General features: G+C 54.6%; 3 protein-coding genes across 3 annotated transcripts; 2 read left to right on the forward strand and 1 right to left on the reverse strand.

The window, feature by feature from the left end:
- Window positions 1–5,674: 5,674 nt before the first annotated feature.
- Window positions 5,675–9,932, forward strand: HER10_EVM0007043 (uncharacterized protein). Its single transcript, XM_035476610.1, has 3 exons — window positions 5,675–8,409; window positions 8,487–9,127; window positions 9,183–9,932. The coding sequence occupies exons 1-3, from the start codon at window positions 7,894–7,896 to the stop codon at window positions 9,775–9,777; spliced, it is 1,752 nt and encodes a 583-aa protein (XP_035337330.1). The 5' UTR covers window positions 5,675–7,893; the 3' UTR covers window positions 9,778–9,932.
- A 1-nt stretch (window position 9,933) lies between these two features.
- HER10_EVM0013094 (lysophospholipase) lies at window positions 9,934–14,111 on the reverse strand. The gene has a single exon (XM_035482462.1). It carries the CDS (start codon window positions 12,744–12,746, stop codon window positions 10,800–10,802), a length of 1,947 nt encoding a protein of 648 aa, XP_035337839.1. The 5' UTR covers window positions 12,747–14,111; the 3' UTR covers window positions 9,934–10,799.
- Window positions 14,112–16,157: 2,046 nt separating this feature from the next.
- HER10_EVM0002164 (uncharacterized protein) lies at window positions 16,158–19,693 on the forward strand (the record flags this gene model as incomplete). The annotated part of the gene is made up of 2 exons (XM_035471889.1): window positions 16,158–19,102; window positions 19,156–19,693. 2 exons carry the CDS (start codon window positions 16,158–16,160, stop codon window positions 19,691–19,693), a joined length of 3,483 nt encoding a protein of 1,160 aa, XP_035336953.1.
- Between the last annotated feature and the right edge of the window lie 492 nt (window positions 19,694–20,185).

Raw genomic sequence — 20,185 nt, forward strand, 5'->3', positions numbered from 1 at the left:
CACTTGTGAGGTGAACAGATACAGACTCGTTCCGATCTCCCGCGTGACCATTCGAAGAATGACTGAGTACCGGAAGACAGTCGCCGTTTCCTACTTCGCGGTACACAATTCTCCCTGCTGGTCGTGTGTGTGTGTGTGAGAGAGAGAGAGAGAGTAACAATAGTCTATGTGTCTAGAATTGAGTGCTCCGTTCTGCCAATAAACGACATAGGTATTTGGCTATTGTAGATCGATTGTCCATGTCCAGCGTCACGCCTAGCCACCCCACTCCGTGCCAGGCCAGTCTCTTCACACCCGCAGTGATGAAATGCCAAAACCATAGCCGACGTTTCCTAGGCAAGTCTATGTCAGTTTTACCGGAAACGACAGGTCATTCCAACGCCCCCCGACGGTAAATACACTCGTGAAATCCGGAGCAGTCACGACGAGGAAATAAGTCTCAGGATGTCATATCATATCATACACCAAGCCAACTAGCAAGTAAAGCTGCGAGCCGTTGCACACGGGGTATTTGGACGAGATTGCCTCGCATGGAATCTGAACAGATTTTCCAGTGAGCAGCTTCGTACGGGGGGCTTGTTCCAACCTCGCGAACATTCATATCCCATCCCAGGTAATCTCCCGTCGTCAATCTCGCGCGCGTTCAAATCACAGTGCCTCATAAGACTCAGATGACTCGTGCCGTACTGGAGAATTTGTTCAAGAAAGATCCAAACTACTGGCTCACGGACGAGGTTGATCTTTCATCAATGATGAATCGGGCGACTATCATCAAGAGTATAAGCGGACCCGAATTTGTTACTATACATTGACATAGCGAGTAGACGTCGCCTGCCTTGTCAGGGAACAAGTATGGAGATTACATTGCCACCGTTGTGTTACATCCATGTGACATCAGCTATGGCCACTGAGTTGCCAGTACGTCGAAGCGCATGGCTGTATTGTTTGATACCCAAGGTTAAGGTTGCACCCTGATTATCAAGCTGAACCGTTATATTTGTAGTTTCTCTTTCTTTTCGTTGGCCAAGCAGTATCCAAGGTAGAACCAACACAAGACGCAGTCATCTCAGGCAGCATGGTATCTCTAGGGACCCTGATACTTCTCTCACGTGCTCACTTGTTCTAGTCAATTATTTGAAACAGTATTTCGATCTCGTGGTCTGCTAGTGTCTTGGGACACTTGGAAACCCAAATCACTGTAAACAGCAGGTTATCCGTAGTCATTTTTGCGCTACCGGTGGATACCTGACGAACAAGGATTACTGTAAGGGGTATATCAGTATATTGGTATACGATATGATATGTCATGTTTCGGCAAGGGACCCGAAAGAGTGAGATATATGCAGAATGCTGTCAATTTCCGTGTTATTCCTTGCCCGTCTCACATGCTAACGATCCTAGAGAGATTTGAAAACAACAACGGACATTCTCGAGGCTATGGTAGACGATTACATGTGAAGACGTATCACGAGGAGATCACATAGTCTATCAGGCTGATGTTCACATATGATGGCCCTGTGAATAAGGAAAGTTAAGCCATATTCAGAAGTAACTCTAGAAAAAGTCAGTTAGTATTTCACAAGCAGCCGATGGTATACTCTTGTGACTGAGTCAATGTCAAGAGTGGCGTCCGCTCTAAAATAGGTGAGCAATCACCAAGGTCTGGGACCGCAGGCGACTCGGTCAGGTGAGAGTTGAGCCGCAAACTTACTAGGGCTAGTGACAACGATTCACCGGCTACTTGGTACGCGAGCCTGTGTGGCACCTCCGTAATGCTAGCAAAGGCGGGTAACCAGTATAAGAAGTCCCGCATTTTGCAGCAACTGCCGAGGCTTGTCTTACGTTCTGAAGCAACATTCAACATCCACCCCCATTCAAAGTGTGCCAGGTGACTGAGGCTGAGGGCGTGGTCCATCAAGTCGGCTAGACGCCGGGCGCCGACCGCTTCAGAGGCCGTTCGCGCCCGCGTTGCCGCCCATTGTCACACCTCGCTGAAGCGGCTTCGGTCGGCGGGAGGTTACCGAGTCAGTCCTAAAGCGGAATGGGGCGATATCGGAGGCTGGCCAATCCCACTGGCCGCCGGTGGAACCATCGTCTGGCGTCTGCCATCCGCCATCTTGCCGTTCCTTCACCGTGCGGGATTTGACACCTTTCTTCCTCATTGCCCAATCTTCGACGATGGGCAGATGGGCCTCAAAGTCAGCCAGTGAGCTTCTGGCCCCGGCCCTGGTCGTATCTATTCAATGGCCGGAGGAATGCAGACCGAGATAAGTGATGAGCCCGGAGGGGTGGGGACATTGAGCTCACCGGGTCCCGACGAGGAGATGGATGTGGCACCCGCTGCTCGCTCCCGCCACCCTCTTTTTTCATGTTGTGCAAGGACGGCAGACGCCATGGACAAAGGTGGTTCGGTCCGATCCTGATGATGTGCTGAACAGTCGCGCTGGTTGGACTATTCCAAAAGTCCAAACCGACAGTTTGAGAAGGCGGATTTCAAAGTCTGGGGCGGTAGAGAATCCATAGCTAAGAGAGGTTCGGCTGTAAATGTTCATGTTGTTTTTCCTGCACATGCCATGCAGGCCGACAAGAACAGACGGCGCGACGGCTATCTGAAGCGCGAATCCCACCAGTATGTACGCACGTCTTTCGTGCATATGCCGCTAATCATAGACACACCTTGACTGTGCCAGGTCGTCGACTCGGCAGGAGAGGTCTGGAAGGACGAATACAGGCATACCGTAGAAGTGGATATTTGCCGGCTGAATGGTCAATGGTGTTTTGACGCCGGCCCTTTGTCGATGGGATTGCCGGAGTTGCAACGTTGATACACACAACAGAGGCATAGCCACGGTGTTACTTGCAAAGGTGGGCTGGCAATTCGAAATGCGACTCTCAGTACTGCCGCCTTTGCCAGCCAAGGCATCTCAAGAAGCAACGACGCGATGAACACAGAATCTTTCGCCCGTGATCCTTGCAAATGGCAAACTTAACATGGGAGAGCATGTTTTGACTTGGGCCGTTGCATCGCATGGCCATCTGAGTAGACAAAAGCATTGCAAAACATGCAGCAAAACGTTGCGGCCTTCATCTCGTTCGAGGGGAAGTGCAGATGCAGCGGGATTGTGAGATGGATGATGATTCGTGAATCAGGCCAAAAGAAAGAAAGACTCAAGTGCTAGTGTGGGGGGATGAGCGGAGACCTATCGGAAAGGGAGTTGCGGTGAGGCTGGCGGTATTTTCCGGTGAAGCCAGACTCATTGGTTAGTACAGGTGGGCGAAAGGAGTGAGAATATGAGAGGACGGATGGACGCAGCATTCGGTTCTTGTTCGTGGGGCAAAAGTCGGTGGTTGTGACCGACTCACAGGCAGCGCGCTGCGGATGGGATATCGTGAGTGAGCAGGAGAGGTATCAACTCTGTCGAGAGACAGCTTCAGGCTGGATTAGGGCAAGTTAGCCCAGCGAGCCCAAGCAAGGTAAATGCCGACCTCAAGTCCAATCTTGCACATCCTTGAGGATAGACCAATGGGTTGTTGAGGTATTGCGTAACGAGATAGGGCTCTGATCTCGAGTCTGTAGGTTTCCAGTGAATCACATTGTTCATTGTTCTCTCTGCATTGGGCTGTTGTTGATGTCCGACTAGAGCGCGGATAATTAGAAGAGGAACCGAGCCATTGGCCCAGGGCTGTGGGGGTTGACAGCCCCCGCTTGGATCCATTGGAGGTGCAGCAAAGGGTTTGGTGGTCAGTTGTTGACTTGTTGGAGACTTGCAGTTGCAGGCTTGCAGCCCGAAGCCTGAAGGTGAATCAGCGACTCAGCTAGCCGATCTTGTTACTCGGTGGGCGGAGGAGCAGGGAGCGGGCGGGCGGGACGAGACCTGACCATGAGACGAGGAGGCACAGCGTACCCGTACAGCGAAAAAGTGAAGGAGACGGTGACAGGGACAGGACAGGGTCCACGTGGTGCGTATGACATGTCTTTCTTTGCCAGGCCCGGTTGGTGTTGCATCGCCAGAGGTGCTTCCCCATTGTCGTTCTCGTCATGATTTGCTCTATGGGTGCGGGTGTTTTGATATCGTTCCTCGCTTCCATCAGTCAGGCAGTGAAGAGGCAGGGTCAGGCAATACCCGCAAAACGGCTGGTCGTATGGAAGGAGACGGAATCTCAGGAAGTGTGGTTTTGCGGCGACAGAGGTCATTGACTTGGGTCTCAGCTGCTGTTTGGTTTCCGAGCTTCTCCGTACTGTAGTCAAGCCGCACATGCCAAGCGGACGGGACATGGCTAGACGCCCCCCAGCCGAGACACCGAGAACAGACGTCCACACCATTCCTCGGTCGGTGAGCATATTGGCTCGTTGAAGATCATCGGGCGGGCCGCGCGACTGATGGCTGGGCTGGGCTGGGCTGGGCTTTATTGACTGGGCTGCGAATCCTGCGCGAACGCCTGGATGTCTTTGAATATCAGGCGCATCTGTCGACTCTTCGGGTCTAAGTGAGGCCATGCCAGATTGTAATGCGAGAAGTTGTCCTTGTGAATGTGTGTGTACGGATATGTGTGCATGCCTAAGACAACGGATCTTTCAGTGTCCTGGGCATTTCTGCCCTGCCCTTTCCGATCCCATGCAATGCTAGCTCTACCTTGCCTTTTAGACTTGGAGCTGAAGGTGTGGACACTGTCGTAGTGATGGCTGGGAGTCTGGGACGCTTCAGCAATGACCCCATAATCCTACTCGATTCAAGCATCTCGTTAAGATCTAAAGTGGATCGCGGGGGAGAAGGGAGAGCAGACAAGAACTGGCTGGCCAAGGTAACAGGTCAAGGTACGGATGCTGTGTGTGGCGGTTGTAGGGTGACGGTTGGTGGTAGACTGGATTAGGTGAGGTGGTCAGGTAGTAAGGTAGGCGGACGAGACAAGACGAGAAAACGCCGATGGGAGAGAAAAAAAAAAAGACTAGAGGTTCGGAGCAAAGAGCGGCGGTTTAGCAGTTTAGCGGTTTGGCGGCAAGAGCAACCGTCGTATTTCCTCTCTCACCTGCCAACCCGAGACAGGTCTCCCGTCCTCCATGCGTGCCATGGAAGCTCACCGTCGGACAAAGTCACTTCCCTGCCAAAATGACGGCACGGAGTACCTTGAGGTCTTGGATAGGGAAGGTGTCCCCGCCACGGCGCAGCAAACTGCCCGTGGCCCATCGTTCCATCCCACTTCACACCTCGCACCTTCCCACCTTTTGCAGAATCTGGTGCGTGCGCGTGTGGAGGTGAAAGGTTACCACCCCCCGGTGGCCCCCCTGGACCCTTCCTTTGACGTGCCAGGCGCTGTTTCCCCCTCCTTCCCCTCCAAGGATTGAGAAAAAAAAAATTAAAACGGTGCCGGGTCAAGCGCTCCGTGAAGCCTGACAAGTGAGGTTGTCGACTTTCCATCTGCTACCTTACCTATTCCTGGATGTTAGGTAAGGTAAGGTAGGTGATGGGAAGGAACGCCGGAACGATACCAGTCTCATTATGCAGTAGCTGGTGCAAATGCGGGTGCGGCTTCCTTTCCGAAATGTACCAATGTCGGTCTAGTTGAGGTGAGAGGGAAAGAGTGCACCTCAGTTCCTTCCTTTCTTCCATTGGGTTGAGTGACTGACCTGTCCAAGTCACTTTTAAGAAATAACATGAGGCAAAGTACCTGCCTTGAATAGATCGGCAGCCACCACGGAGACGAGGTACTTCATGAGTACATACCTTTCCCTACCTAAGGTAGGTAGCTCAGAATGCAGGTGCAGATGGCGATGTAGACAAACCTGAGATGCACCACGGGGTAGCAGGTGAGGTGGGCTGGCCAGATCGAATGGAAGCTGATTTGGAGGTTAAGACTGGCACGACTGGGCTCGGCTGGGCTGTGTCGTGCGACTTACTACAGCGCACCTGCCTTTCTCTGCTCCGTACGAATGAATACCCGACGACTGCTTCCTTGAGCTCATTCCTCTCTCTCGTGCTCTGCCATACTTTCTTATTCATGTCTTTTTCAACTTGCAAGTGCCTATCAACCTACATCCATCTCCCCGAACACGATTGAGCCATTCAGACCTCAAAGCTTGCATTGCATTGAATCTCGCATGGACATAGGCACCTAAGGTGCAACGGAGAGTTGAGGTGAGCGAAAACCTTGTGTGAAGAAGAAAATATGATGATGTTCACACTCATCCACGAATGGAGACTTTGGTGAAGCGTGATGCTGGAAAAGAAGAGGAACCCGGTCCTCTTGCTCTTGAGATATCCACACCTGCCAGTGCAACGACTCAGAAAACTTGAGGAGAGGACCGGGGGCCTCGACTCTGCGGGGATTTCTTTACCTACCGACCACGCGTCTTGGCTTGTGTTCTCTGTTCTCTGTGTCTCGCTCTCTAACTCCCTTTCTTAGCAAGCAGAAAGTACTTGTAAAGACGAACGGAAACGAAGCAACAAACATCTCCAGATACCTTGAACCATAAGACCCGGCGAACGGAACATAGAAAGAAGGTCGACTACCTACAGATCATCATCAGAGAACCAGAGTAAAACCGCTCAGCATCGGCAAGCAGCAGCAACACAAAAAAACCATCAGACCGAAACCCGGACCCAGACCCGCTCGATAAAAGTCACAACCCTCACCTGGATCACTCACTCAGCACCAAGCCCAAGCATCGAACTCTCTGAACCCAAAATCCACAACATCCACGATCCCTGTCGCAGGGTTGTCTCGTTTCTCAGTCTCGTCCCTCTCCCTCCTACCTTGCCTTGTGCTACACCTCTGCAAGTCACTCGGTTCACCTCAGTCGACGATACTCGCTCGGTACCTACCAATAAGGGCTTTTTAACCGCCGTATCTGTTTTCCGTGTATCTCTGGCTGCAAGAAAATCGGACAGAGATTTAGTTGTACCGGCCCGGTCAACAGATTTCCATCCATCCATCCAGACTGTAAGTATGTATGTCTCTCTTTCCACCTACGTACGCCCAACTTCCCCCGTCCCCTTCACCCGTCCCCATCCCCATCCCGGCCTGGACTGATCGGTACCTTGCCAGAAGTATCCATACCTCGTCGCTTTTTCTCTTCTCCCACCACAACAACAACATCCAAATCCACGCAAACGACATACTGGAGAAGGTTTTGCACCAGAGGTACCACCAGCGTCCAAACCATAGTCCACTACCACCTCCACCACAACCAGCCAACCACCACCACCACACTACCTAACTGCGTACGGGCACTACCAGAGGTTCAGTACCACCTCACCTCCCGATCTCAATTCCCAGCGCCGTACCTTACCGGGGGTCCTGGCCCGTGCTTTCTTTGCTCTTTCCCTCTCCGGTGCTCGGTGCACGTACCCTTAAATCCTGACCGACCGACCTTATTTTTATTCGTGCACCTTGGCCTCGGCCCTCATCCTCCCACCTTCACACACCTCGAATTGAGACGGTCGTCCACCGAAACCAAGTCTAATTGTCCTTCTTTTATTCTCGACCGTCCCTGCGGTGGTTTCTTCCGGTTTCCGGGTCTCAATTGGCATCATTTGCCCTCGGCGCATTCTCTGTTTGGCTGCTCCCCGCCTCCGAGGACCCGTTTCTTTTACCCCTCACTTTTCTCTGGTCGCTCTTTCGCGTCGGTGAATCTCGGTGGGGCACCACCACACAATCTGCCCAACTTCAAAGAAAAGGCGCGACAGCCAGACAGAGCCAAGTGTGTGTGTGTATGAGAAGAGAAGGGGCGCGGGAATTCCACTAGCCACCCTCTCTTATTCTCGAAACTCTTTTTCTTCTCCTTCCTTCTCTCTCATCTTTTCTGCCACATACCATTGCACCAACGCACACCGAGGATGGGTCAAGGGTAGTTGCTGCTGTGACAAAGGGAATAAGACAACACAACTTGCAAGCATGCATCCGGCTCCGAGTCTGTTAGAGGCGCCTCCGAAGAATGGCAGCGAGGAGTCTGGAAACAGACCCCAAACTGGCTCACCTTCAATGTCTCATCATGAGCTGCCTCAATCGCAACAGTCTCCGCTCCAACAACAGCAGTCATTGCCAGCGCAGCATCAACCGCCGCCGCAGCAGCAAACGACTCCTCAGCACCAGTCACAGCAACCTCCCCCCACCCCCGGCCAGTCGGCTTCTCCTCCGCTGAGGAAGGACACCAACTCGTCCATATCAACTCAGGCCACGGCGGCATCCGCTGCCACCAATATGTCCGTGGACACAAGCAACACATCGTACAGTGCCGACACCTCTCCTAACTTAACATCCATATTCCATGTAAAGGATGGCTCCGACGTCTCTAACCGGGTCCGCGCGAGCAGGAGGCGAACCGGTCCTTTGTCCCAGCAACAGAGAGAGAAAGCCGCACTCATCAGAAAGCTGGGCGCCTGTAATGACTGTCGCAGAAGGAGAGTTGCAGTAAGCCACCCGTGACCCCTTCACGTCTTTATTGTCAAAAAGTGCTCACCCCTGCTGACAATCCTGCCCTTGCCAAGTGCCATCCTAGCCATCACAACATGACCTGGGAGGATGCCGTCAGGAAATATCATAGGTCTCACAGTCCCAGCATCCAGGATATCGCCCCGTCTATGGCTGGCCAGCGGCCCCTCAGCCCAGCGCCGGCCCTGAACAACAACAATGTCAAGTCAATGTTCACGCAGGACCCCGAGGAGATGGAGATAGACTCCCCGACGCCTCCTGGTGGTCACCGCCTCAGCGAGTCTCGCATTCGCACGCCACTCCCGACCGGCCCCAGGCTCGACAAGCCTCCAATTTTGCCTGGTATTGATAGTCTTAAATCTGACTTACAGACCAATGTTTCGAGAATTCTGTCTACTCCCAGCCGGAGCCGCTACTCAAGTGCGCAGGCCTTGCTTCTGTACTGGCAGGACGACCCTGATTTCAGCGTTGGAAGCTCCGTCAAAGAACTGGGAGAAGTTTTCGACCAATATTACCGGTATACGTTTTCGATCACGACTATTCCGTCTGCTTCAGAGGCCTGCAAAAGCCCGTGGAGATGGCTCTCGCGCAAGATTACCGACTTTGTGGAGGATCGTGATCAGAGGGACGTTCTAAAGATTGTCTACTACAACGGTCATTCCTACTTGGACGGCAACCGGGAGATGGTGCTCGCCAGGTGAGTACTTCTCAAGTAGCCTTCTTAGGAGGCTTGCAACCTAACGTCTTGCCAGCTCAAAAGACAAGGACAAGGCCGAGACTATCTGGTGGAGTGGTATTCAGCAGGTGCTTGAGGAGGCCTGTTCAGACACCCTGATTGTGATGGACGCCGCATTCTTCCCATCTTCCAAGATGCACCGCCAGCAAGGTGTCTTGGAACTGGTGGCTGCTGCTGTATCCGAGGAGCACTTCGATGCCCTGGATCGATGCACGTTTACCAAAGTTCTTACCGAGCACCTAAAAACGCGCGCCTCACAACGATTCACGAGTCCTTTCTCTGCAGCAGAGCTTCACTCAAAACTACTGTCCAATTATCCTTCCCTCGTTCAGGATAGGAACCCTGAAAAGGAAACGATCACCAGCTTCCCGTCCCCGCTCCACATGCAAATGTCTGGAAATGCTCGACTACCCTCAATTCTTCTCGCACCTCTCAACATTGGTCCCTTGAGGACAAGCCTTCCGTTCGGTACAGAAGGTCAGCAACTGGTACTCTCATTCCGGATAGGAGACGAACCGATCGACATTGATAACTGGACCGAATGGCTGAGAATGATGCCCGAGGGTGTCAAGGATGTAAGGGTTGACGGCCCTTTTCGACCATCTAGATAGGTCTCTGGTGGACTGAGCCAGCCAAAAGATGGGAAGCTGGGTCACACGAGACGGGTGTCAAAATAACCTAACGGTGCTTTGCCGCCGCATTGCCGCCGCATTATACGTTTTATCAATTCTCTTAGTCCTCCTTCGACAAAGGACACCATCAGGGGACGACAAGGCTGCGAAACAGACCAGACGCTGCGTATGGCAAAAAAATCACTGTCTGGCGCCACAGTTCGATTTACTCAATGAGCCACCGAACCGACCACCGTCTCCGCCGAAACCCCTGTTCCTCTCAGAGCCCTTCGCCGGGCCTGCTTTTACGCGTTAATGACTGATTTTCACGACATTGCATCATTCATACTCCTCGTTAGGTCTGGGAGGCGAACGGTCGGAGTCGGGAGAATCATACATATTATTTTTCCACAGCAAACCACCGGGTTTCCAGGTCGTTCTACATAGGATTTGGGAGGAGGTCCGGTGTTGGGGGCGAGAGGTTTCACACGGCCTAGCAAGGAGCAGAATATGTGGTGTTCTCTCAGCTTGGGAAATATCACGGGAAAACGGGAGGGGGAGGAGCACAGGAGCCGTGGTTCCTCGAATGGCATTACATGCAGCCTGTTGATGCAGTCATGTTTTTACAAGGAAGGACCTTTGCATTAGTGGATATCCCCAAATTCGCCTTTTCAAAGACTACGCATCTCTCTTCTCTCTCTCTCTCTCTCACACACACTCCTATTTCTCTAGTGAGAGTCTTGCAAAAACAAGTCTTGCTTCTTCCCCAACCTCTCTGTTTTTTACCCCCGTGTAATGAATATGTCCGTGATCCTAATGCTGACCAACGCCAGAGCAGTATCCTGTTTTCCTGCTCTCAAGGGAGCTCAGAAGGCGAAGGAGAGTCCAAGAATGCCCCCCTTAGCCTTGGGGGAATAATATGGTTTTCGAACATGAACCCACTGCCGGCCGTGATGTCCCGTAATGTTGTATCGAAAGAAAGGCCGTTAATGCGCAAAAATATCATCATGAAAACCAAAATCTTAGATGGCCAGCACCAGCGCCGCCGCCGCCGCACTCAACACCCCAGCTGCAAAACTCACACCCGTCCTCGCGGCCGGACTGTTGGCCTCGATGTTGCCAATCGAAAAGGTGGGGTTATAGTCCACCTCGCGGGTATCGAGCGTGCCGTTCCAGCAGTACCGCGAGAAGCACTGCGCGCAGGCGTCGGGCACGGTCTCGCGGGACCGCGCCATGCTGCGGGAGAGCACGGCGCAGGCCACGCAGACGGGCCACTGGGCGTCGAGGGTCGCGTTGCCCTGAGTGGCCGAGTCGTAGCCGTTTTGGATGATTGCGTCGCGCTGGTCGAGCTCGTAGCTGGGGTCAAAGGTCGAGACGTTGGAGTGGGCGACGTAGGGCGCGTTGGGGAGGTAGACGACGAGGGGCGGCACGCGCTGATTGCCCGAGAGGGTGAAGTTTGAGGCGTTGCAGCCGAAGAAGGTCGGGCGGCGGTTGAGGCCTAGGTTGATGAAGGTGTTTGCGTCCGGGACGGGGGGGAAGAGGGTGCCGTTTGCGATGGGCTGGGCGACGCGGTCATAGGTTGCGCGGAGGGCTGTGCCGTTGGGCCAGTTGTAGTTTGTGTCGGCAGAAGAGTCGACGGCGAAGATTACGTCAACGGCGCGGTTGGGTTGGATCAGGGGGTGGAGGGGGATGTTTTGGAGGTCTTCGCCGCCGTCGACGAGGGAGAGCTGGGTCTGGTTTGCGTTTACGTTTGTGCGCGGATTGTAGCCGTAAAAGGGGTTGGGCACGTATTGGGCGATGTCGTTGTTGTCCTGGTCCAGGACGTTGAGGATGGTGGTCAGGGCGGACTGGATGAAGTCGGGCAGGCCGGCGGAGGAGAGGTTCTGGAGCATGAACTGGTTGAAGAGGGAGGAGGAGGTGCCCATGACGAAGCCAGCCTGGTCGAAGCCGCGGACGCAGGAGCCGTTGTTTGGGATGCGGCCGGCGGAGAAGTTGGAGGCGAGGTAGCGGAGGGGAGCGAAGCCGTAGGCGGTGTTGTCCCAGGTGCCGAGCTCAAAGGGGTTGAACTCGTAGACGGTAGCGTTGAGAGAGATGATGCGCTCGTTGGGGGCGCGGCCGTCGGCGACGAGGATGGGGAAGGGCTGCTGGCCGGACTGGAAGTCGGGCTCGTCGGCGATGGACGAGAAGGTGTAGGCCGGCCCGCCGTCAGTGGCGTTGATGAGCTGGTAGGAGAGAGCGCGGCCCCAGTAGTCCGTGATGGAAACCTCGAAGCCTTGGTCCTTGGTATCGACTTGCTTGGCAACATCTCTCCAGTACTCGGCTGTGTTGAGGATGGAGAGGCCGGATTCTTTGGGGCCCGAGAAGATGGACCGGTCGAATTTCCAGACGGCGGATCCCTTTGAGCCGCGCTGCAGGTCGACCACGGAGGAGAAGTTGTTCGTGAAGATGGATCCGACGAGCCATCCACCACCAGAAAGACCGGCAACGTAAGTGGCGGACTGGAGGAGGCCACCGATCTGGCCAGCTGATGTCGAGTTGGGGGTCCGGCTATCTGCGGCAGCAAGGAAGCCGGCGCCGTTCATGAGGGCCCGGTACCCACCACCTGACACGGCAAGGGCGATGTTGGGCAATTGCGATGATGATGAGCTTACACGGTCGATGTAGGCACCGGCATCAAAGTTGGGAATGCTGACGCGAGTTAGGAACTCGCGCATGGGTTCGACGGTGGCGTTGCGGCGAAGGGGGAGCCATGCTGTCTCGTTCGGTGACAGGGCCGATGCGGACCGGATTGTGGGACGGGCGGACGGGCAGTCGACGATCGCGGGTGCGTAGCCTCCCGAAGGCGAGTTGGGGAGGGCGCGGGGGTCCAGGGCCTCCATGATGAGCCCGGCCGCCATTGGCTTCACGGGATCAACCGCCCACACCTGGGCAACGGCAGCTGCCACTGCCAATAGGGATGAGAGCATCATTTGTGTGTAAATCCTCCTTTGATCCTAGGCCTAGTGGAACAGGTGGAACATTTGAACCAGAGGCGTTGGTTTTGTAAGTGGGCGAACAGAAGGGAAGCTTGAAAGGGGGTATCAAAAAGAGGATGGGGGTTGTGAAAGATATACGGATAACCCAAACTCCGGAATAGAAAAAGGAAGGATCGGAAGGGACGGTAGAGATGGGCGACGGATGGACACTAGTAGTAATAGGATCCAGCGATTGTCGACCTTGTGGGCATGGCCCAGCGGCTGTGCGGTGCGGCGACTTTGACGGGGATGAGGAGGCTTCGGCCTTTTTCACGGACCCGTCGAGCTAAAGAAGGTTTTCGCCTGGTGTTGGCCGGTATGACGTCGAATTGGAGAGTTTTTTTGAGTGTGAGCGCGGTCCTTCTTTTTAATCGGACTGAGACGTCGGGATGCCGTGGTCTTTTTCTTGCTACAAGAAAGCCCCTTGTTGGCCAATGCTTGGTTGCTGATGGAGGAGCGATGCGATTTGACGGGAAGATCAGTTCCTGCGTTGTCTAAAGTGGGTGTTGGGATGAGTTGTCAATGGTGAGAGCTAGGATTAGTAGCTGAGTTCCCAATGACCGTTCCCAGACGTGACGACGTTCTGCGAGAACGAAGAGGACTTAAGGTTCGGGAGATTGGCAGATGTTCAATCTCAGGGTATGTACTCAAGCGAAAAGAGAGCGTGATCTAGCGGCTATTAAAAAGGGATTGCCAACGGCGGAGCATTCCACGATACGACAGTGGAGTCTGAGTCTGTCCGTGAACCTGGACAAGGTCTTTGATTGAGGTGATCTTTGATCTGACCCTGCGTGCGGTATCCGTAAAGTTTCATGTGTGGACTGACGAATAAGAGGGAGATGAGTACTGTGTAACCTGCAGAGCCTAATAAGCTGGGCGTGCTGGGCAGCTGAGGCGGGATGAGATGAGTACGCGGAAATTGTGGCTATGGAGCGAATGGGAAGATCCGGATCACCCGGCTTGGCTAGTGATGATGTGAGGTCAGGATCCAAAGGAGTCTTGGTACTCCGTACAGAGTAGTGGTATGGTGCCCCAAAGAGGGAATTTGTAAAAGGAAAAAAAGGCGGCCTCTTTTTCTGGGGCAATCAGAAGCTCATTGGAAACAACGTGGAGTCGTAGGGATACGCGGGTGCCGAAGATGAGAGAGGGTCCGTAAAAGAGTACGATAGGGCAGAATTCGGTCCAAGATGCCGACGGGGAGATGAGAAGACAGTGAGCGCCCGGATCCGGATGATGCAAGGAGACAACAAACCTTGTGAGAGATTAGTACAAAACGAGAGAGAAGCGCGAGAGAGCACGGTAGCCCAGGGCGCGATGAGGTCAAGCGCCGCAATGCTGAAGCGGCGGGTTCCACGGTCTCGGGTGCGGCGTTTTATGAGATGGAACCTGGTCACTCGGTGTGGCATGTCGCATGCCGCATTCTCTGTTCATACAAATCATGTGCAACCGCAGAGGGTAAGGTACGAATACGTCGCCTTGCTGTCGTGTGCTCGTGCAAGTGTTGTGCTCGTGCCCGAACTGTCAGACTTGAGCCCTTCCTTGAGATGGTTAGCCATCAGTCGCAAGCCTCCTGAGGCGTTTGATGCTTGTTCCCCTGCCATCGTCTTCCCTAATCCGGACAGTATGTGACATTTCTCCCATCCGTGCTGACCGCAATTCCTAGGCATGCCACCGTATACAATACGGCACTCTGCCTCCTGCCTCCTTTCAAAGCCCCCGCCATCGAGTGGTGGGCGAATGGCAGCGATAGATTTGTGTGGGTGAGACGAGGCATGCGTCGACACAGCAGGGCCAAGAACGGTACCTGGAATCGATCGGCGGCAACGGAAGAGGCGGAGGCTAACACGGTTGGTGTTGGTGCGATGTGTTGGCCTGCTGTGTGCGTGTGCCTGCGCCATCCCATTGCTGACTCCCATACTCTGCTGCGGCTGTCTTTGCTGCTGCTTGCCGAGGTCGCTGCCCAGCCATGAGAACACACGGCAACGTAGCCCCGATGGAAGTCTGTCGGGAAGTATGGAACAATATACTACGCATGCGGACCTCTGAGTCTGTCCGAGCCCTTTCCAGGCGGAGCGCGCACTATGTACGGAGTTTGTAAGGAGACAGCCTGCTTCGTACAGCCCCAGGAATGCAACTGTGCTTGAGTTTGCGATGTTCCTTGAGCCTCGGGTTGCCCTATAGCCTGCATGAGTCTCCCGAGGGTCCAATGAAGGGTCGATCCCGAGCCAGCCACTACCGGAGTTTTGCTTAAGGGCCCCATGGCGTCAGAAGGTGCCGCTGCACCGCATTAGCGAGTGCTGGTGCGGGCAGATAAGCCTGTGTCTAGGGTGTGCCTTGTCAGGAGGGACAGGCCGGAATAGAGTAGATTGCAGATTGAGTGCGGGGAGAGAGATGCTCTCTATTGCCTGAGATCTCTTAGATACGTCAAAACGGGACGAGGCCGTTCTTCGGCTAGGCGCGAGATGATTCTGCGCGAGGTGAGATGTTTCAGCGTGGCCTAGAAGAGTCTACAAAAAGATCTTCTTTGAGCCATCTCGACGTCATGCGGTCGACACGCCGTTTGCTTGAACCAGGAGCAAGCATGGTGAGCGTTGGATAGGTGTAGGTAACAACGCGATGCTGGTCCCAACGTCGCGACTAGCCAAATTGCATTCGTTAGGACTCAATCAAAGAGGTAAGCGACCTGCAGTAACCGTTACTCGCAAAGTAAGTCATTTCTTGTGGATGCCACGGCGAGCGCTCTTTCGGCAGTCTAGGCTTCGCTGTTTGGTGTAGCAGACATGCATGGCTTTTGATGGATGTGATGCAGGTCGCTTGGGAGATGCCTTTGGTAAACGCATGAACTGTATCGTTGTTGATCAACAACACAATCAAGTGTTGATTCACGGCTTGCTAGAGGTGACACTGGCGTGATGGGAGATCCAATAGATTGTTCGATGACGCGGTGTAGACCAGGATCGGGCGTGTCCTCGTTGTCAGCGACGGTGTTTTGACGAACGAACAGAAGAGAAGTGGTAGACGGCTGGCAGGTGTCTATTCGCCAGGTGTCAAGGGTTTCCAGGGTCGAGCACCTGACATTTTGTGGAGTTTTCCCGGGAAAGGGCTGCAGCGTTCCGAAAGTGGGCCCCTTGGAACGTTGACATGGCAACGGCAATTACGCGAAGCTCCATATCAACAAAACCCTCCGCCCGCTCTTCCCTGACTTTGCGCTTCCAGTTCAACCGTCACAGCATCATGTAAATAAACGACAACATACTCTCGACAACCACAGTGTACTAATCCAACCAGCAAGCACAGCCAACACCCATTCTATCTCATCTTTTTTTTTTATTTTTTTCTCGCCCTCAAACCCCACGCACACACAAGATGGAGCCTCAATCACCCCCTAAGCGTATCACGCGCTCCAGAGCTGCAAAGACTGCCGATACCACGACCAACACTAGAGCTACCAAGATCGTGACCGCCGCGGCCAAGGCCAAAGCAAGCGTTTCTGCCCCGACGCGATCGACCTCAGCGAAGAGAAAGACACGAGCCGATGATGCTGAGGAGGAAGAGCACACCGAAGAAGCACAGCAATCCGAGGCCGCACCTCGTGCCACAAGAGCTACCAGAGGCCGCCCCAAGAAGACAGAAGAGCCCGCTGTAACGGCAACAGCAGCCTCATCATCAAGTGGTGTTCCTGGCCGAGCAACTCGTGCACGAGCTGCTGCGCGCCAGGTTTCCGGCACACTTCCCTCAGCTCCCAAAGATGAGCCAGTAAAGCCCACCCGTGGCCGGCCCAGAAAGGTGGCAGCTGAAGAGTCTGCCCCCAAGGAAGCGGAGCCGGTGAAGAAGACGACGACGCGTACTCGCGCAGCACCAGTCACAGCAGCAAAGCCCGCCGTCAAGAAGACGGTAACATTCCAAGAACCCGAAAAGGAAAACATCGCTCCTGACGCAAGCAAGAAGACGACCGAGAAGCCCGCAGCTACCACTGGTCTCAGGGGCAGACCAGTACGAAAGCCTCCCGTTCCCAAGGCACCTCGATCGACCAAGTCCGCCGCCGCCGCCGCCTCCTCCACCGCCACGAAGACGGACAAGACTCCTTTGAGCCCTAAGAAGGTTACTCAGGTCCCCATGCCTCGCGACTTCTCCGATGACGAGCTGGCCGGCCCGGACACACCCCCGCGACCAATGATGAAGAGCCCGACAAAGCCGCCCACTGGTGCCCTCGGATCCTCCAAGAAGCTCAACCTGCTGCCTGCCGATAAGACTTCCGACTCAGAGCAGTTCCATGATGACGAAAACTCCACCAAGCCTACGGAGAAAGAGGATGAAGTCACAAATGCTCTTGCTTCTCCCGCCAAGAGACTTCCCAACTCGCCTTACCGGGACTCAATGAAGTCCCCGGCCAAGCGTGCTGAGGGGGTGTCTCTGAAGCCTGCAGCATCACTACAGGCGAGCGGCGAGACTGGTGCCGCATCCTCATTCAAGTCATCTCTGCTTCAGTCGCCGGCCAAGCGTCCGCAGTCCGCCATCAAGCCCTTTGCTCTGCCCTCGATCAATGAGGGCGAGAAGAAGGTTTCCAACTTCAAGGCTTCTCTGCTTCAGTCACCAGCCAAGCGACCCTTGTCTCCTATCAAGGGTATGGCCGCAAAGCCCATGGAGCGACTGGAAGAAATGCAATCTCCCGCCACAAAGCCTCTGTTGCTGTCCACACCCACTGCTCTGCGCCCCGTCAAGCGATCTTCCGAGAAGCTCATGGCTGAAGAGTCGCATGCCGATGGTGAGGATGACGAGGAGCTCGATGAAGTCGCCGAGGCTATGCTCAACGAGTCCATCCATTTGGAAGAGCCGATGCAATTCCCCGGTCGCCTTTCAGCTGTCTTGCCAAGGCATGCCGACCCGGTTCTCAAGAAAAACATGCCTATTCTGGAAGCCCCCACTGAAGAGCCGAAGCTGGCTGAAGAGGTTGACCATGTTCAGCAGTCAGAGGGACCTACAGAGGACGATGTCTTTGTTGACGAGGCTACTGAGGAGGGTTCGGCTTCGGACGGAGAGCCTATGATGGTCGACGACGAGCCTTACTTCCAGCCTCAAGCCGCGGCTGCGCCTCAGCTCACCCTTCATGCCCCCAGCGGCATTTTCGGCCTCCGCCAGAAGGATATGGACCCGTACGGCAACATGGAGTCTGACTCTGACGATGAGCTCGCCAACAGCCCCAGAGTTTCTTCAGCTCACAATATGGTTCTTGCCACCCCCGCGAATTCTCGACGAAGCATAGCCAAATCTCGGGTTTCCAGTGTTGGCTTCACTCCCTTGGCGGATCAACTCAACGCTTGGTCTGCTGCTAGCCCTTCCAAGACACCCAGACGTCCCGTCACTCCTGGACGCTCGGGTGCTGCCACTCCTCGCGCAGAGGATTCTCCTCTTCGAAGCACTTACTTTGAAGATGAGATGACTGTCCGCGCCGATATGGACGCTCAGAACGAGATTGAGGCTGCTATTGAGGCCGAGATTTCCGCCTCCGCTGAAGCCGAAGATCCCGAGTTCGACGACCTCATGGTCACTGAGGAGGACATGGCTCTTGCAGCTGAGGCCAATGAAATGTCTCTGATGGAGCCTGAGGAGATTGATGAGATTGTCAACACGTCCAACAGCTTCGATGACACTCTTTCCGAGGCGAGCCAAGAGTACGGCGACGAGAACGACATGCCCGTTGACCCCGCCATGTTCGGCGGCGATGCGTATGTCCCGCCAGTGACTCCCAACCGTGTTCTGGCGCGCGAGTTCTCTACCGTCTCCAAGGTTCCTCTGAAGCCTGCTGATGAGTCGACCCCTCGTCCCAAGAAGAAGCGTGCTGCCAGTATTTCCCGACTCCCAGTCAGCCGTCCAAGCCTGAATAGGAGTGCTACCGTCATCTCCTACTCGCCTGGCAAGACCCACAAGGATGAGGACGAGCAGAACGATAATGAGCTCGACTCTGCGCCTGTCACTCCGGCCAAGTCTGATGTCTGGTCGAGCCTCGGAACACCGGCGCGCACTCCCCGCCGGGATCTCAACCCGGGTCTCCTCCGTGGTGCCGTCGTTTTTGTGGATGTGCACACCACCGAGGGTGCGGACGCCAGCGGTATCTTTGTCGAGCTCCTCGGTCAGATGGGAGCTCGATGCGTCAAGACCTGGAACTGGAACCCAAGTGCAACTGGCAACTCGGATGCCTCAAAGATTGGCATCACCCACGTCGTCTACAAGGATGGTGGCAAGCGCACGATGGAGAAGGTCAGAGAGTCCAATGGTGTTGTGCAGTGCGTCGGCGTGAGCTGGGTTCTTGAGTAAGTGTCTTCCAAGTCCTTTTGAATGATGTCTGGCTAACCAATCGACACAGCTGTGAGCGTGAGAATGAGTGGCTCGAGGAGGCGCCCTACTATATCGACACCTCCATGGTTCCCCGCGGAGGCGCGCGCCGTCGCAAGAGCATGGAGCCCACAGCGCTCGCTAACCAGAACGGCATGCTTGTTCCCACGCCCGTCAAGGCTGGCCGCGATGCCAAGACTACGCCCAACACGCCCATGAACCGACGTGATAGCACGGTGTGGATGCACACTCCTTCAGACGAGGCTGAGGACGACGACGATGATTGGCAAGGCCTGATCTCTCCGGTTCCCGTCACGCCTGCGCCTGAGGCTCTTGCTCGCTATGCCGCAGAGACGCCTTCGGGGATGACTGAGTATGACTCTTCTCCCACCAAGACCCTGCACATGCAGACCTGCCCTCCCAAGCAGAACACCTTTGTCCAGATGGGCGAGGGCATTCTCAACAGAGACAAGGACGAGAGCGTCATGCAGCGCCTGATGGCGGCTCGCAGAAAGAGCTTGCAGTTTGCGCCCAAGATTGGAAGCCCCTTGGCCAAGGCCTGGCGCTAGATGTTGATTATTTTGCAATTGGTTTGTGGTTCTTTGTCCACTCAGGCCTCGGCCGAGATGCGACAGGATTGGTTTTAGACGGCGTTTACACCGGATATGGGATGCGGATTCCCAAGGGACTGGATCAAGGTGTTTAGGTTATTAGATTGGTTGTACATCAGAACATACGCTGCGCTGCGAGGGCAGCGTTGATTGTCTTTGGAACACAATTTGAAAGGACTCTTTTGATTGTTTGTCTTTCACTTTCTGATATGAAGTTTTCCTCCCATTGGCAAGCTTGACATGGTGCTCGTTTGCAATTGTGAATATCTCTCAAGTCCCCTGACCCTTGTCCGTATCTGGCAAGGTGACGCATGTTGGCCGCGCGTTCTTTTGATTGGACCAACCAAAGTCCCGAAGTCCCACGTCCTAGAGACCACACGCTTGACTTGACTCGGTGGCCCGGGGGAGAGGCATTGATTGATTGATAAGGAAGATCCATCCGACACACAT

Source organism: Colletotrichum scovillei, assembly GCF_011075155.1.
Source record: "Colletotrichum scovillei strain TJNH1 chromosome Unknown Contig00002, whole genome shotgun sequence".
Lineage (NCBI taxonomy): Eukaryota > Fungi > Ascomycota > Sordariomycetes > Glomerellales > Glomerellaceae > Colletotrichum > Colletotrichum scovillei.

Excerpts from the sequence above, each read along its gene's own strand:
- HER10_EVM0013094 (XM_035482462.1), bottom strand. The coding sequence starts at position 12,746 with ATGATGCTCTCATCCCTATTGGCAGTGGCAGCTGCCGTTGCCCAGGTG.
- HER10_EVM0007043 (XM_035476610.1), top strand. The coding sequence starts at position 7,894 with ATGCATCCGGCTCCGAGTCTGTTAGAGGCGCCTCCGAAGAATGGCAGC. Across the intron at positions 8,410-8,486 it reads GTCGCAGAAGGAGAGTTGCA|TGCCATCCTAGCCATCACAA; the intron begins GTAAGCCACCCG and ends GCCCTTGCCAAG. Across the intron at positions 9,128-9,182 it reads CGGGAGATGGTGCTCGCCAG|CTCAAAAGACAAGGACAAGG; the intron begins GTGAGTACTTCT and ends ACGTCTTGCCAG.